The 14,003-nt window shown below is 41.3% G+C and overlaps 1 protein-coding gene across 1 annotated transcript; it reads right to left on the bottom strand.

The window, feature by feature from the left end:
- Positions 1–1,125: 1,125 nt before the first annotated feature.
- Positions 1,126–7,320, bottom strand: LOC129682282 (potassium voltage-gated channel subfamily KQT member 5-like; the record flags this gene model as incomplete). The annotated part of the gene is given in 3 exon segments (XM_055614530.1): positions 1,126–3,929; positions 5,414–5,540; positions 7,189–7,320. Coding segments are annotated over 3 exon segments (1,228 nt in total), but the record flags the coding sequence as incomplete, so codon positions are not given.
- Between the last annotated feature and the right edge of the window lie 6,683 nt (positions 7,321–14,003).

Here is a 14,003-nt window from a genome sequence, read left to right as displayed (position 1 = left end):
GGATGCCTCAGAAGGGGTCCCCAATACATTCACCATTCTTGCTGCCAGTGGGGTTCAACCTGAGACAGTATCAGTGCTGTCTGGAAGCTGTCAGCTCCCTCCTCTTCCTCAGTCAGTGTGTGGAGTGAGCCTTGTTCAGTGCTGGGCAGGTATCTCTGGCTTTTGCTCAGTGGAGGGATGTATTGTGTGCAGACACACACATGTATCTTTGGAGGGTACATCATTACTTCAGGTTGTTTGGAGACATAGATAAATAAAAAAGTCATTTAATAACTGACTAGCCTGTTTGGAAAAAAGAAAAGAATAGCTTTAAAGCCTTGACAAACATTTTGATGGAGTGTGAAATTCAGACTTTACAAGTGTTTCCATTGTCCAAAAGGTGATGAATGCTATACTGTAGGAGACTGTATGAGGATCCAAGTTTTTGTTTGTCCTTTTTTTTGTTTGTTTGTTTGTATGTTTGTTTTGTGTGTGTATGTTAGTTGGGGGGGGGGGGTTGAGACAAGGTCTCTCTGTTACCCTGGCTGGTTCAGAACACACTTTGTAGACTAGGCTGGTCTTGAGCTCACAAACACCCACCTGCCTCAGCCTCTCAGGTCCAGAGATTAGAGGTTTCTGTGGGACCACACCCTGCATGCATCCAAGAGGGGTGGGTGAGAATGAGGAAGACTTTTTAACATTTCACTCTTTTAACATTTCACACATGCCAAGCATGACAAATTGTTTAAAGGATGGGAAGTCCATTTAAGGAAGAGAGAATTGGTTTGCTTGAGGGTGGAGGCTGGTTAAAGCCTGGTGATATTCTAAAGCAAAACTATGCTGTGGAGTCACCAAACAATTAAGGTGAAAGAAAAGTAAGGGTGACTAGGGAAAACATTCTGCTGGGGTGAGGTGTGGGAAGGGTCAGGGGATTTGGAGGCCTCTTTCCTTCAAACACCCAACCTCCTTAGATTCTGCTCATTTGTCCTGGACTATAAAGAGGCTGAAAAGGCACCCTGCCTTTCAGCACAAATAGAAAACAAACAAACAAACAAACAAACAACCTCAAAAATCTCTTCTCTTAGGAATCCATCAGTCCTTAAAGCATGGATAATTTAAATGGCAGTTTTTGGTCTTCACTCAGCCTTCTTTCTTTCTTTCTTTCTTTCTTTCTTTCTTTCTTTCTTTCTTTCTTTCTTTCTTTCCTTCTTTCTTTCTTTCTTTCTTTCGAAAAAAATATTTGATACTGGGTTTCACATGGCCAGGGTTGGCTTTGGACTCCTGAACCTCCTGTCTTCACCTCCCAAACAGTGGGTTACAGGTGTGCACACAAGCTAGGCTCTCCAAGCCTCTTTGAATGTTATTACTTTTTTCAATATTCTGATGGTTTAAGATACTTAGTTCTCTCTCTCTTTTGAGACACAATCTTGCTGTATAATTCAGGATCATGATCAGTGAACTCATGATCCCCCATTTCAGTCTCCCCAGCTCTGTGATTACAGGTGTGGGGCTGAATTCTAACAAGTGGCCAGTATTGCTTGCCTTTTGAGAAATACATTTTTAATAAATATTTTTATTTGTTTCTTTCCCATCATCATATATTACTAAGGAGTTTTGATCTACAAACACATCCAGTGGTATCTGTTTTTTAATTATAAAGGTTCATCACCTGGAAGCTGAGCCAATAACTTCACATTTGAGATAATATTGTTGGGAAGAATAGAAAAATTGTCACTATAGTAGAAAAGTAAAGGAAGTTTAGTTCTAGCCTTTCATATGCAAAATGTACTACATAATAGCAAAAGACATTCAGGGCATATTAAAAATAAATAGCTTGCAAATTTCTCTGTTATATAAGAATAAGGGGTGTTTAGGTAGTTGAATATCCTAGCAATATTTATTTTCTAAAAAAAAAAAAAATCTAGTTATTTTATTTAGGCTTCTTTCCTATTGCGCATCGGGGGTGAGGAGTCATTTCCTTTAATGTCACCCACTGTTGTAAATGTGTAGTCTTTCCAAGTCTTCTTCCTGCAGGCTCAAGTCAATAGCCCCTTCCCCTACCTGTATGTCTGCTAGATGGGAATAACTGGTCACACCGGCCATTTGGGTGGACAGGATGGGCAGACCTGTGGTTGCATTTTCACCAAGAGACACACCCAGTTTCACAGGCTGTTAAGTCTGTCAGTATTTCCTATGCTTGTAAAAAGGTTGACCATTTATAGAGTTGACTCCTTTGTTAGACACTTGTGTTTTTCATGAAGTTGAAGATGTCAAAGGAAGAGTGAGTCTCCTGCCACACTGGCCCTGAATAACATTATCTGCCAGTTTTCTAATTGGAAAACATTCTCAGCATAAAGGACAACATGAAAACAATGTGCAAAATTGCTCGCCACTGCGCTAAGTCACCAAAAGCACACAGACTGACATACGTTAATAAAAAGACTGAGGAGGAATGGGTTGGCAAATCTTGAAATAAGCAGCCATTTCTGCTGTATTCCAAATTCTGCTTTACTTGTGTTGTTAGCAGCTGTTGATAGCCACGGGTGTCTAAACATATATTATGGCCTAGTTTTGAAAAATGTATTTTGTACCTAGTCATAAAGCAGAAATGCCTGAAATTTGAAGGTGTTTACTCTCACAATTTCAAAATACAGTGTCAACTCTTGCAACTGAACTAATCCCGACGTCTTCACACGCCCCATTAGCATCAGCAGCGACTGTTTGCTTGGGATTTTAGACTCAAGGTACTTTGTTAAATGCATGGGTTAATGTCGATGTACCTTGGAATTTCTGCCATCCCTAAACATGCATTTTCATGCAATTAAAAGATAACGGGCTTATAAGTGGCCTTTCATGTTCTTCCTGCTTCTTGCGACTTCGACTTTTTTTTTTTTTTTTTTTTAAGAAGGGCTTTCAGAACAGTTCATGCAGTGATATGTATGGCTAAAAGAACAGCTATGCCTAGAAAGAAAACAAAGAGCTTAGTTCAGTTTGACGTGAGGCAAACTGAGGGCATCCGTACTGTCTCCTGTCTTACAAATGTTCTGAGATGACCGTGACCTTCCAGTCCTTAGAGAGTCTGATGTAAAAGCAGCTTCCCCCGCAGGCGCAGGCTGTGGGACCCCATCAAAAGTATCCGTCTCTGTCTCCTCGGCACCCACTTCTTCATCAGTTATAAACAATTTGGATTCTCTCCACTTGGGATAAAAATCTTGGCTCCCTCTGGAGCCGCTGGACTCACTGCCCGAGAACTGTAGGTTCAGTTCCTCTGTTGATCTGATCAGGTTTTGTACAGACAAAGATTTGCCCAAGTCCTTGGGCACCATGGGGCGAACAGACAACAGGGTTTCTCCTCCCATGTCAAAACTTTTCCTCAGGGAACGGTCCTTGGTGAGATTTGACTGTGCAAATGGAACATTTTCCTTGGAGGCAACAAGGCAGGTGGTGACGTCAGAAATACTCTCTTGTAAGCCAGTGGGGTTGGGGTGCAGAGTGTCTGGCCTGGACAGGTGCTTGATGGCTGGGAGAGGAGGTGGGATCTGTAAAGTTGTTGGGGCCGCAGGCTTGGGCGCAGCGCTTATTTGGTTTGCAATGTTATTGGTAGCCACCAAGGAGGAGCCGTCATTTTGACTCATTGGCACCTGTGTTGCTTGGCTGTGCATAGTAGGGCTAAGCGCGTAGAAAGTCTGAGCACTGAACTCATTTGGCGTTAAAATGAACTGCAGGCCTCTTGAGATGTTGGCACTGGCTGACCTTGTTAGGCAGCCGCTGTTCTGTGCGGAGCTGGACAGGTCTTTGCTGTCCACGGGACTTTGATAGTCAGACGTCTGTTCACATTCAAAAGGCGGGATCTGGAATGATGCCAAAGTGAGGGCTGAGGCAGAGCCTTTCCGGAGGACCTGATGGTAGATGTCCAGCAGGCAGTCCAGCTTAGATTCGATAGACTGGACCTGCAAATGGAGAGAAGAGTTACACGCAAGAACACCCTCTCTTATGAAGAACTGATTTGACTTTTGGGATTTGAAAGGTGAAGTAAGATTGTACTGACAAAGTGAAATAAACACTACGACGGTCAACGCAGTTCTAACTCTGTAAGTGTGTCACGCTGGTGGTGACAGGGCTGGAGGAAGAACCAGAGAGGGTTACTTTGACATTTGTGCGACCCTGTGTGCACCTCCCCCACCAATTCTGCCCTTCAAAATTTTAAATATATATATATATATATATATTTTTAAATCAAAGAAGCACCATTAAAATGCAATTTCAAGATGATTTTCAATCAGCATGTTTTTCTTAGCTATACTGGTTGATTTTCTTTCTGGAATGTTAGTGAATTTTAGTAAGAACTTACTCTATAGTAGAATTAAGAAACTTATGTATCAAAAAAAATTTTTTAAACCCAGACTTGGCATTGCATGTCTTTAATCCCAACTCTTGAGAAGCAAGGGCAGGCAGATCTCCAAGAGTTCAAGGCCTGCATGGTTTACATAGTGATTTCCAGCCAGGGCTACACAGTGAGACCTTGTCTCCGAAACCCCCAAATAAGTATGTAAGTAGTAAATAAATAAATAAAATGCTTATGAATTAATTCCATTGAAAAGACTCTGAGAAGATACAGTCTTAGGGTTAAGAAATGACCAGTGTTTGTCATAATTATGGTGAGATTTTAAATCTTCTTTTAAATGAAGACACAATGAAAATAAAGCATACCCTACAAATAGAGTTTTACTATTTTACCATTGAAATTTGATAGTTGCCTCCAGGTAAATATTAATTGCCCAGAAAAAAAATTTCTTTTCCTTCAATGAAAATCCAAAGGTGTTTTAAAGAACACTGTCTATACATAAGGGCACTTTAATCTCAACCATTCTTCACTGCATTCATTTAATATACACTGATCATTAGGATTGACTTTAGGAGGCCAGGCGATGGTGGCACACATCTTTGATCCCAGCACTTGGGAGGCAGAGGCTGGTGAATCTTAGTGAGTTCAAGGCTAGCCTGGCAAGTTCCGGGACAGCCAGAACTCTATAGAGAGATTCTGTCTCAAAAAAAAAACAAAAAACAAAAAACAAAAACAAAAACAAAAACAAAAAAAAAAAAAAAAAAACAGAAGCCAAAAAAGATTAACTTCAAGACCTGGAGAGATAGCTCAGGTTAAGGGCACCTGTTCTCTCAGAGCTCGGGGTGTGACTTCCAGCACTCACAAGGCAGCTCACAACCATTTTCAACCCCTGTCTCAGGACATCTAACTCCCTCTTCTGACCTCCTTGGGTACCAATCTTGGTGCACAGACAGACATGAAGGTAAAACACTCACACACATAAAATGAAACCTAAAAAGGCTAACGTTAACCTTCACACTTAAGTTGCTTGTACTCAGCTTTGCTTCATGGACCACAGCTGGAAGTTAATGAGAATGGGCTGAGCTGTACCTGCTTTTCAACCTTCACAACCCGACCAAGCATGCTGAGGTCATCCGTCGGCTCGTGCTCCACTGGTATTTTCTCTCGGCTCTTTTTATCTGCTGTGATCTGCCCTTTTCCAAGAATTTGATCAACGCTGCCAGACGAAGAAGACACCTGGTTACACTAGGCAAAAGTGCAATGCTTAAAACAAAACCAAAGCATAACTGAGCTTTATGGTCCTCAGTTGATAGATACATCAGCCTCTGTTGGCCCTCCTAGGCCCAGAGTTTTTGGCTCTGTTGCTCTCCTTGTGGAGCTCCTGTCCCTTCCAGGCCTTTCTATCTCTCCTTCTTCCATAGGATTTCCTGCACTCTGCCCAAAGTTTGGCTATGAGTCTCAGCTCAGTCTCCACGGGGGTTTCCTAGTAAGGGGAGCAGGGGCAGTCTCTGGCATGAACTCTGTTGCCTGCTCTTTGATCACCTCCTCCTGGTGAGGTGGCCTTACTTGGCCACAGAGAAAGAGGATCCAGACAGTCCTGATGAGACCTGATAGGCTAGGGTCAGGTAGCAAGGGAGAAGGAGCTCCCCTATCAGTAGATTAGGGGAGGGGCATAGGGGAAAAAGAGGGAAGGAGGGAGGAAGATGAGGAAGGGGGCTTCAGCTGGGGTACAAAGTGAATAAGTTGTAATAATAATAATAATACCAAAAAAAAAGCAAAACAATGAAAAGTGTCAAATATGAAATAAGGTGAAGTGTGTTCCAGTTGATATGTTTATCTTTCTTTCTAGATTTACATGTCTGTGTGTGTGTGTGTGTGTGTGTGTGTGTGTGTGTGTGTGTGTGCCGCATAGGTGCCGGGACCTTTGGAAGTGTCCAATTCCCTGAGAGCTGCAGTTACAGGCAGTTGTGAGCCACTTGACGTGAGTGCTGGGATCTCAACTCTGGTCCTTTCGGAGAGCAGCGAGTGTTCTTAGTTAAGCTGCTTCTCCAGCCCCTCATGATTCTTTTTTTTTTTTTAATTTTATTTTTTTCTTATCAGTTACATTTTATTAACTCTGTATCCCAGCCGTGTCCCGCTCCCTCATTCTCTCCCAATCCCACCCTCCCTCATCTCCACCGTGCGGCTTTCCAAGTCCACTGATGGGGGGGACCTCCTCCCCATTCATCCAATCCTGTTTTATCAGGTATCTTCAGGACTGGCTGTGAAGCCCTCCTCTGTGGCCTAACAGGACCACTCCTCCCTTGGGCGGTGGGGAGGTCAAAGAACACAAGATTACATAAGATTAATTGATGAAGTCACTTATGAAGGAGCTTCTAGAGGAAAACTGTCCAAGCAAATAATTTGTTTCTACCTTGGACCAGTCAGTTCTGAATTCAACCACAGAAATTATGAAATCATAATTATGCTTATTTTACACTGATAAGACAGATTCAACGACAGTTTGTTTGTTATACCTGATTTGTGGGTGATAAACAGAAAGCTGTGGTCTTTCATAAAGTGTTCTACTAAGCTACATTGTTAGCCCAACATTAACGTTTAGGGAGTAGCTAGTGCCATAGTTATTACATGTTACAAACTACACTGTCTAATCAATGGTTATGTGAACCCTTTGAGGCAACACTGACATTCTAGCCATTTTCCAGAAGAGGGAGGTGAGATATGTGGAGGCCGTCAATGTTTGATCTATGTGTACATGAAAAGAAGAATACAGTGTATCTTAAAAAGCATAGTTACCTACCAAAAATGAATCAGAAATACAGAATTGAGAGGTTTTGTATATTGTAGGAAACCCCATTGCTTACCGTGTTTGAAGGCTTTTAATTCTACACAACATGTCCAGATGACCAGCAGAATATTGTTCAATGACATCTTTTACATCATATGGACGTAATGTTTCCTTAAACTTCCTCTTTGCAACGTGAAACTTCATAATTCTGTATAAACACATATTGAATATTATTTCTCACAACATTGTCAAATGAGTTTTTATACATTTATCAGCAAATGTAAAAACTCCTAGTGATAGCAACCCCATTACTCTAGAGGGCAAGGCAGAAGGATCGAAAGTTCAACATTTGTCTGGGTTACATCCTGTCTCAGGACAAGAGAGGCCAAATTAGGGCTGGGTACACAGATCAGTGGTAAAAGACCAGCTTAGTGTGCGTAAAGCCCTAGATTCAGTCTCCAATGTTGAAATCTATGTGCGCATATAAAACTCTGGGAAACAAAAATAATGTATCAATTTATTTTATGCTCCTACTGTAATGCAATATAAAAGTCAGAGGTTAAAGAGGACATTATTAAGAACATTTCATGTGCGACATAGCAAGGCACACTAAAAAGGAAACTAAACAGTGTTGCATCCTTTTAATACTCACTGAAATCTTCAATTAAAACCGTAGTCAAATACAATTCTGTGACCACAGACATCCAACATGACATAACATTGAGTGAGAATATCTCTTAAAAAAGGACACACTGCCGAGATGGTTTATTTGGGAAAGCGTTTGCCATACAAGCATGAAAACCTGAGATCAGATCACTAGCCTCCATGTAAAATGCTGGCTGTGGTGGCATACACCTGTAATCCCAGTGCTGGGGTGCTAGAGACAGGTGGAGCTGACAGGCCAGACAGCATAGCTGAATTGATAAGCCTCAGAATTAGTGAAAGATTTTATCTCAAAAAATATGGCGGAGTTTGAGGAAAACACTTGATGCTGATCTCTGAACTCTGCACGCACTCACATACACACACTGAGACATACAAACATACATCATTCTCAAGCACCCTTCCCCCGCGCAGAATAGTTGTCCAAGTGGACTTTTATGAAATTACATCTACCCTCCCTCCCTTCCTTCCTTCCTTCCTTCCTTCCTTCCTTCCTTCCTTCCTTCTTCATGCTCCCACCTTTCTGTCTTTGTGTGTACATGTATATGCATGTTACAGCACATGTGTGGAGTCAGAAGGCAACCTGCAGAAATCTATTCTTCTATCATTTGGGTCCCAGAGATGAAATTGATGATGTCAGGCTAGCTTGCAAACATCTTTACCTGCTAATTGGGTGTATCTTTGAGATGCAAATGTGTTTGCAAATCTTGGTTATTCTTTCTAAAGGGATACATTCTAGTTGTGAAATTTGTACAAGTATCCATAATCTATTTCTGTACTATAGTGTTGGATTAGCTAGCCAACTGTTTTTTAATTTCAAGCACAATTATCAATGGAACTTGGATATAAGCATTTTTTAAGGAATAAGAGCTCACTCATTATAATGCCTCCCTTAGCATGATTCCCAGAATTTAAAACAATATTTCACCAGTCACTTTCATGATGCCATCAGTAGCTTGTTTTGTTTGATAACCGGTTACTGCAATAGTGTCGTAAACAGTCTGCTAAAAACAAAGGAGTGTGACATTTTAATTAATTTGTGCAGCCTCATTGCTGGTAAATGTTAAACCTGATGGTGTTTTTCAACCATTAAATAGTTCACTGATTTCTATTATTACAAACATGGATTGAATTCCAGGCAGGGAACTGGTCTTGTTCTAAAAACTAAAATTTATTGCCCCTTGGTTAAAAGTGGAAAGATTAGAGTTTAAAAATAAAATATCCACTACCTATCTGAAGTGATAGGTTATTTCACTGAGTCCAAATTATTTGGTAGTTTAAAAACCTCAAACTCTAATTGTATCTTTAGGCTCAAATTAATTATATCCTAATTACTCTTTAATTTCTCATCCGAAATATTCTCTTTTTACCATAATTTTTTTAACCAATCCCCTTATTCAAAACATGGACTTTGTCTTCCTTCCTTTTTTCCTTTTCTTTTTGTCTTCTTCTTCTTCCTTCCTTCCTTCCTTCCTTCCTTCCTTCCTTCCTTCCTTCCTTCCTTCCTTCCTTCCTCCCTCCCTCCCTCCCTTCCTCCCTCCCTTCCTTCCTTCCCTTCTCCTCCCCCCCCAACTTCTTCTTTTTTGTTCTTCTTTTTTGGTTTCCCAGGACAAGGTTTCTGTACATAATAGCCCTAGCTGTCCTGGAACACTGTAGACCAGACTGGCCTTGAGCTCACAGAAATCAGCCTGCCTCTGCCTTTTGAGTGCTGGGATTAAAGGTGTGCTCCACCACATTGAACAATATGTTTGATTCTTTTCCTTCCTTCCTTCCTTCCTTCCTTCCTTCCTTCCTTCCTTCCTTCCTTCCTTCCTTCCTTCCTTCTTCTTCCTTCTTTCCTTCCTTCTTCTTCCTTCTTTTCTTCCTTCTTCTTCTTCTTCTTTTTTTTTTTTTTTCTTAAAGACATTTAGGCAAAAAGAGTCAGTAGAAAGTACAGGAAGTCAGGGTGGGGCTGGGAAAATGTCTCAGTTGGTAAACTAAGAGGGCCTGACTCTAGATCCCTAGTATTGACAGAAGAATTCAGGCATAGCTGGGGCATGTGCACTTGTATGTATCCACCCACATGAACATGCACACACGCCACACTTGTATGCATAATACATTATGCCTTAGCTTCAGCAACACTGAAAGGTCTTTTTTTTTTTCTTTTATACATATTTGGGGAAGCAGAAGTGCAAAGATATTAGAGTGACTTCTTCACCTACCCCAAATCAGCAACCACTATGTAGCAAAGCTTTCCCCAACCCTGCTAACTGCAATATTTTTCTTTTCAACAAATACATTGAGGTTCTCTGCTTCTTTACATGCCCCTTCAGGATATACACATAACTCTTGTTGTAGTCTTGTCAGTTTTGCTTTGAGATGCGTATCTTCCAGAGGGTATCATTTTAAAAAAAGCTATTTTATTAGCTTTTGAGAAGAGAGGGTAGGCCATTTTTTGTTTACTTAGGGGGTGACATAAAGTTCATGGCTTAATAATTTTAGCCTTTAGGAAGAAATGGGAGTTAGAAATTGAGGGAATACATAGTGAGAGTAAGAAAGTCGGTTATGTTATGTGTAGGATGAGAGGCTGTTCCATAGCAGGTGATTATGATTTGCCTCGTGCATTAGCAGGGGCGTGATCTTTGCCAGCTGCATACAGTTTGATTCCAGGGACTCTGGAGAGGGTATACATGGGAGATCCCCAAGAAAGCCTGGAGCGGCTGTTGCTCCCCCTGCCGCTGCCCCCTCTGCTGCTGCTGTTGGTTGATCCTACTGCTGGGTCTTCCTGCTGCTGTACTTGCTGTTGTGTTTGCTATTGTTGGTTTGCTGGGCTGCTAGGTTTTCTGACAACCCAATGTCCCTAATCAGCAGGAAGTAGCCTAGAGAAGTCTATGCACTCTTTCTCCTCTAACCTTCTTTCTCTCCTACCTAGTATGGGGGGGGGTTTGCAAGAGTTTAAGGTGGAATAAGTGTTGGAAAGGAGGTAGAAGTATAAGAACCCAAGAAAACAGCTAACAAAATATGTTGACAGGAATATCTTTTTCTTCTTCTTTTTTTTTTTTTGGTTTTTCAAGACAGGGTTTCCCTGTGTAAACCTGCCTGTCCTGAAACTCACTCCATAGACCAGCTGGCTTTAAATTCACAGAGATTTTCTACCTCTGCTTTCTGAATGCTGGGATTAAAGGTGTGTGCCTCTACAGTAGGCTTGAAGGGAATGTCTTAAGAGAAGCTATTCCATTATGAATTTGAAAGGTTTTTAAAATTATTATTTTCTCCCCTCTCTCCAACCATTGTATTTCAGATACTAAGACTTTTAGCTAAAGAAATAAGGGGAGGAAGGGATATCTAGTGTTTGGGAAGTCCTGGGTTGACAGGTCGAGGGGTAAAAACTGATTTTGTGTCTTGGGCTACTCTTCAGACATAGGTGGGTGTAAATACAGAGAAACTATAAAACCTAGATGAAGGGCAAGAAGGTAGCAAGTGAAAGTTGTGTATCCTACAGTTCCTATGATTTCTGCTAGAAAGAAAAACCTTTGGAGAAAATAAACAAATGTAGATAAGACCCAATAACACTAATTTGCCCCAAGCAAACTTTGGGTTAGAGTTCTGACTTTTAGCTGTCATTTCTAACCCCTCGTTTTTAGATAGGAACTATGAAGAAGTACCAACAAACCAGGAATAAATTAAAGTCTATGAACTGGCTTGTCAAAGAGGCCAAAGACCTTAGGAGCCCCTTCCATGTTTACAAAAGAAGTTGGAAAAAAAAAAAGAATGTTTGAGGACATCTTCCCAGTGTAAAATTAGGATGTTTAAAATGTATTTGATAATTAGGATAATGATAGTATTAGACTATGCTTCCTAATATACCTTGAGAGGGGTGTGTAATTTCTTTGCAGATAAGGACTTGTGGTACACAGAGAGGCCAAGTAACTTGGCTTATATAAAGAACCATCAAGCATGGGATAGGAGATGAGTCAGTTTGACTCCAGTGTTAATCCTTAACTTATAACAATCTACTACTATCTTAATATTTTGGTACTTTGATGGACTAGGGATCTTTTCACTCACGTATGCCCTACACATAACATGTTTACTGAACGTTTGCCAAGTGAATGATCTGTGCTTATGGTAATTTCTGGCCGGCCTTTGGAGGACAAATAAAAGTCTGAGAAGCCAGTTACACGCAGTGAATTCTCTTCTTCACATGGGTGAGTTCCATCTTTGGGCTAATGCCACAGACAAAAGCTTAAGTTTTCCTCATGCCAGTCCCCTTGGATGCTGTTGGGTTCTTTATTCTCCTTGGGTGCTAAAGATTTCTCATGTCAGTCTCCTTGGATGCCGTTGGAATGATTCCTCAGTCTCCTTGGTTGCTACAGATTGCCCATGCCAGTCTTCCCTGCAAGAGGCTAGGAGTGGAAGCAATCCCATTGAACAAAACGGATGTGCTCCAGAAACACCACTAGAGGGCGGAAAAGACTCATCACTGACCCAAACCAGCACCTATTCCAGAACCTGGAGAGGCCTGCTCACACATTTTCTGAGAATGAAGGAACTACAGCAAAGTGAAAACTCGGGGTAGAATATACCTATAAATACACACAAGCACATGTGCGCTTCTGAGGATCTAAGGAAATGTAGGTGCATTTGTTGTGTTGCCGCATGTTATAAAATCTTGCAAGAGTTTTATTCCAGTCCTCTAAATCAGGGTGAAGACATGAATATGCAGAGAGAAGAATGATGGGAAAACAGAAGCAGCACTGACTACTGCTGCCACCAACAGATGGATGGCCCGGCCAGCAGCCAAACCATGTGCAGGGCATAGAGGGTGCAGCTGACTGTGAACTGAAGAGGCGCTTGATTGACTGTGAAGACAGCACTGCTTCCAAGCTTGGCTGCTCTTTGGAGTCACCCAGGGAGTTTGGGCCCCGACTCTAATTCTGATTTAATTGGTTTAAGATATGACCCAGAGATTTTTTATTTCCTTTTTCCTCTTATTTTGAGACAGTTTCACCAACTTGCCCATGCTGGATTTGAATTTCTGGATTCAAGTGTTTAGACTACCTAGAAATATAGGCTGTAGCTACCATGCCAGACTAAGCATCAATATATAAATATACATATACACATGTTTATATCTATATCTTTTATCACTGAGCTATACCATAAGCTGCAGAGATTTAATAAAAATATTGGTCTTGTTTGTCTGCTGTTGTGGTAAACAACTGTATGGGCAGTAAAGGGTAAATTTCATCTTAACATCCATCATTAAGAGAAGCCAAAGTAAGAGACAATCACCTTGAGCCAGAACACTTTCAGCCTAGTAAGGCAGCCTAGTAAGGCTGCTGGAAGCACAGGTCAACATGAGGGTTGCTCAGCTAGACTGGAGTGTTCAGCTAGACTGGGGTAGGACATGATTTCTGCAGGTGACAGCCCTTCAACATGCTCTGCATGCCCACCTGTAAGGCTTCAGAAACTCTTGTTTCTGAAGTACATGTGTGGATTCTCTCTGGCCCATCTCCCTAATTTGTCTGGGATTCTTGGGTTCTTATGCTCTATATTTCACAGCCCTTCTTCCAACTTTGGAAAACTCTGTCTTCTGATACTAAAGTCTCCATGAGGAAAACATTATGTAACACCTTTAACAAGAAGGGTCCAAGGCAGTGGTGGCACAGGGCATTAATCCAGCACTCAGGAGGCAGAGGCAGGGAGAGCTCTGTGAGTTCAAGGCAAGCATGGTCTACAAAGTGAGTTCTAGGACAGTCTGGTCTACACACTATATGCTTGTATTTATGGACACAGTATTTATTTTCTGGAGATCCTGCGAAACAAATTAGAAAAACATACAGCTAAGACTCTCCTACCGTTTCCCCATCTTAGACTGAGATACTAGTTACCAGGGAAGCCCAGGAGATATTGGATGTCCTGATTCAGTTTCTCCCTCACTTTCTTGCTTTTTAGCTGCTTTTTAAAATATTTATTTTATGTATGTGAATATTTTGCCTGCATGTATTCATGTGCGCTTTGTGTATATCTTGTGTCTGTGGGAGGTTAGAAGAAGAAACACGATCCCCTGGAAGTGAAAGCATGGATAGTTATAGGCCACCATGTGACCTGAGTCCTCTGCAAGAGCAACAGATGATCTTAACCACTGAGCCATCTTTCCAGCCCACTTTTCTTCCTTCCCTCTTTCCTTCTTTCCTTCTTTCTTTCTTTCTTTCTTTCTTTCTTTCTTTCTTTCTTTCTTTC

The sequence above is a fragment of the Psammomys obesus genome, unplaced genomic scaffold, assembly GCF_907164565.1.
Source record: "Psammomys obesus unplaced genomic scaffold, mPsaObe1.curated_primary_1811, whole genome shotgun sequence".
NCBI classification, from domain to species: Eukaryota; Metazoa; Chordata; class Mammalia; order Rodentia; family Muridae; genus Psammomys; species Psammomys obesus.
The sequence above is the reverse complement of the archived record's forward strand: the minus strand, read 5'-3'. Positions and strand labels throughout refer to the sequence as shown.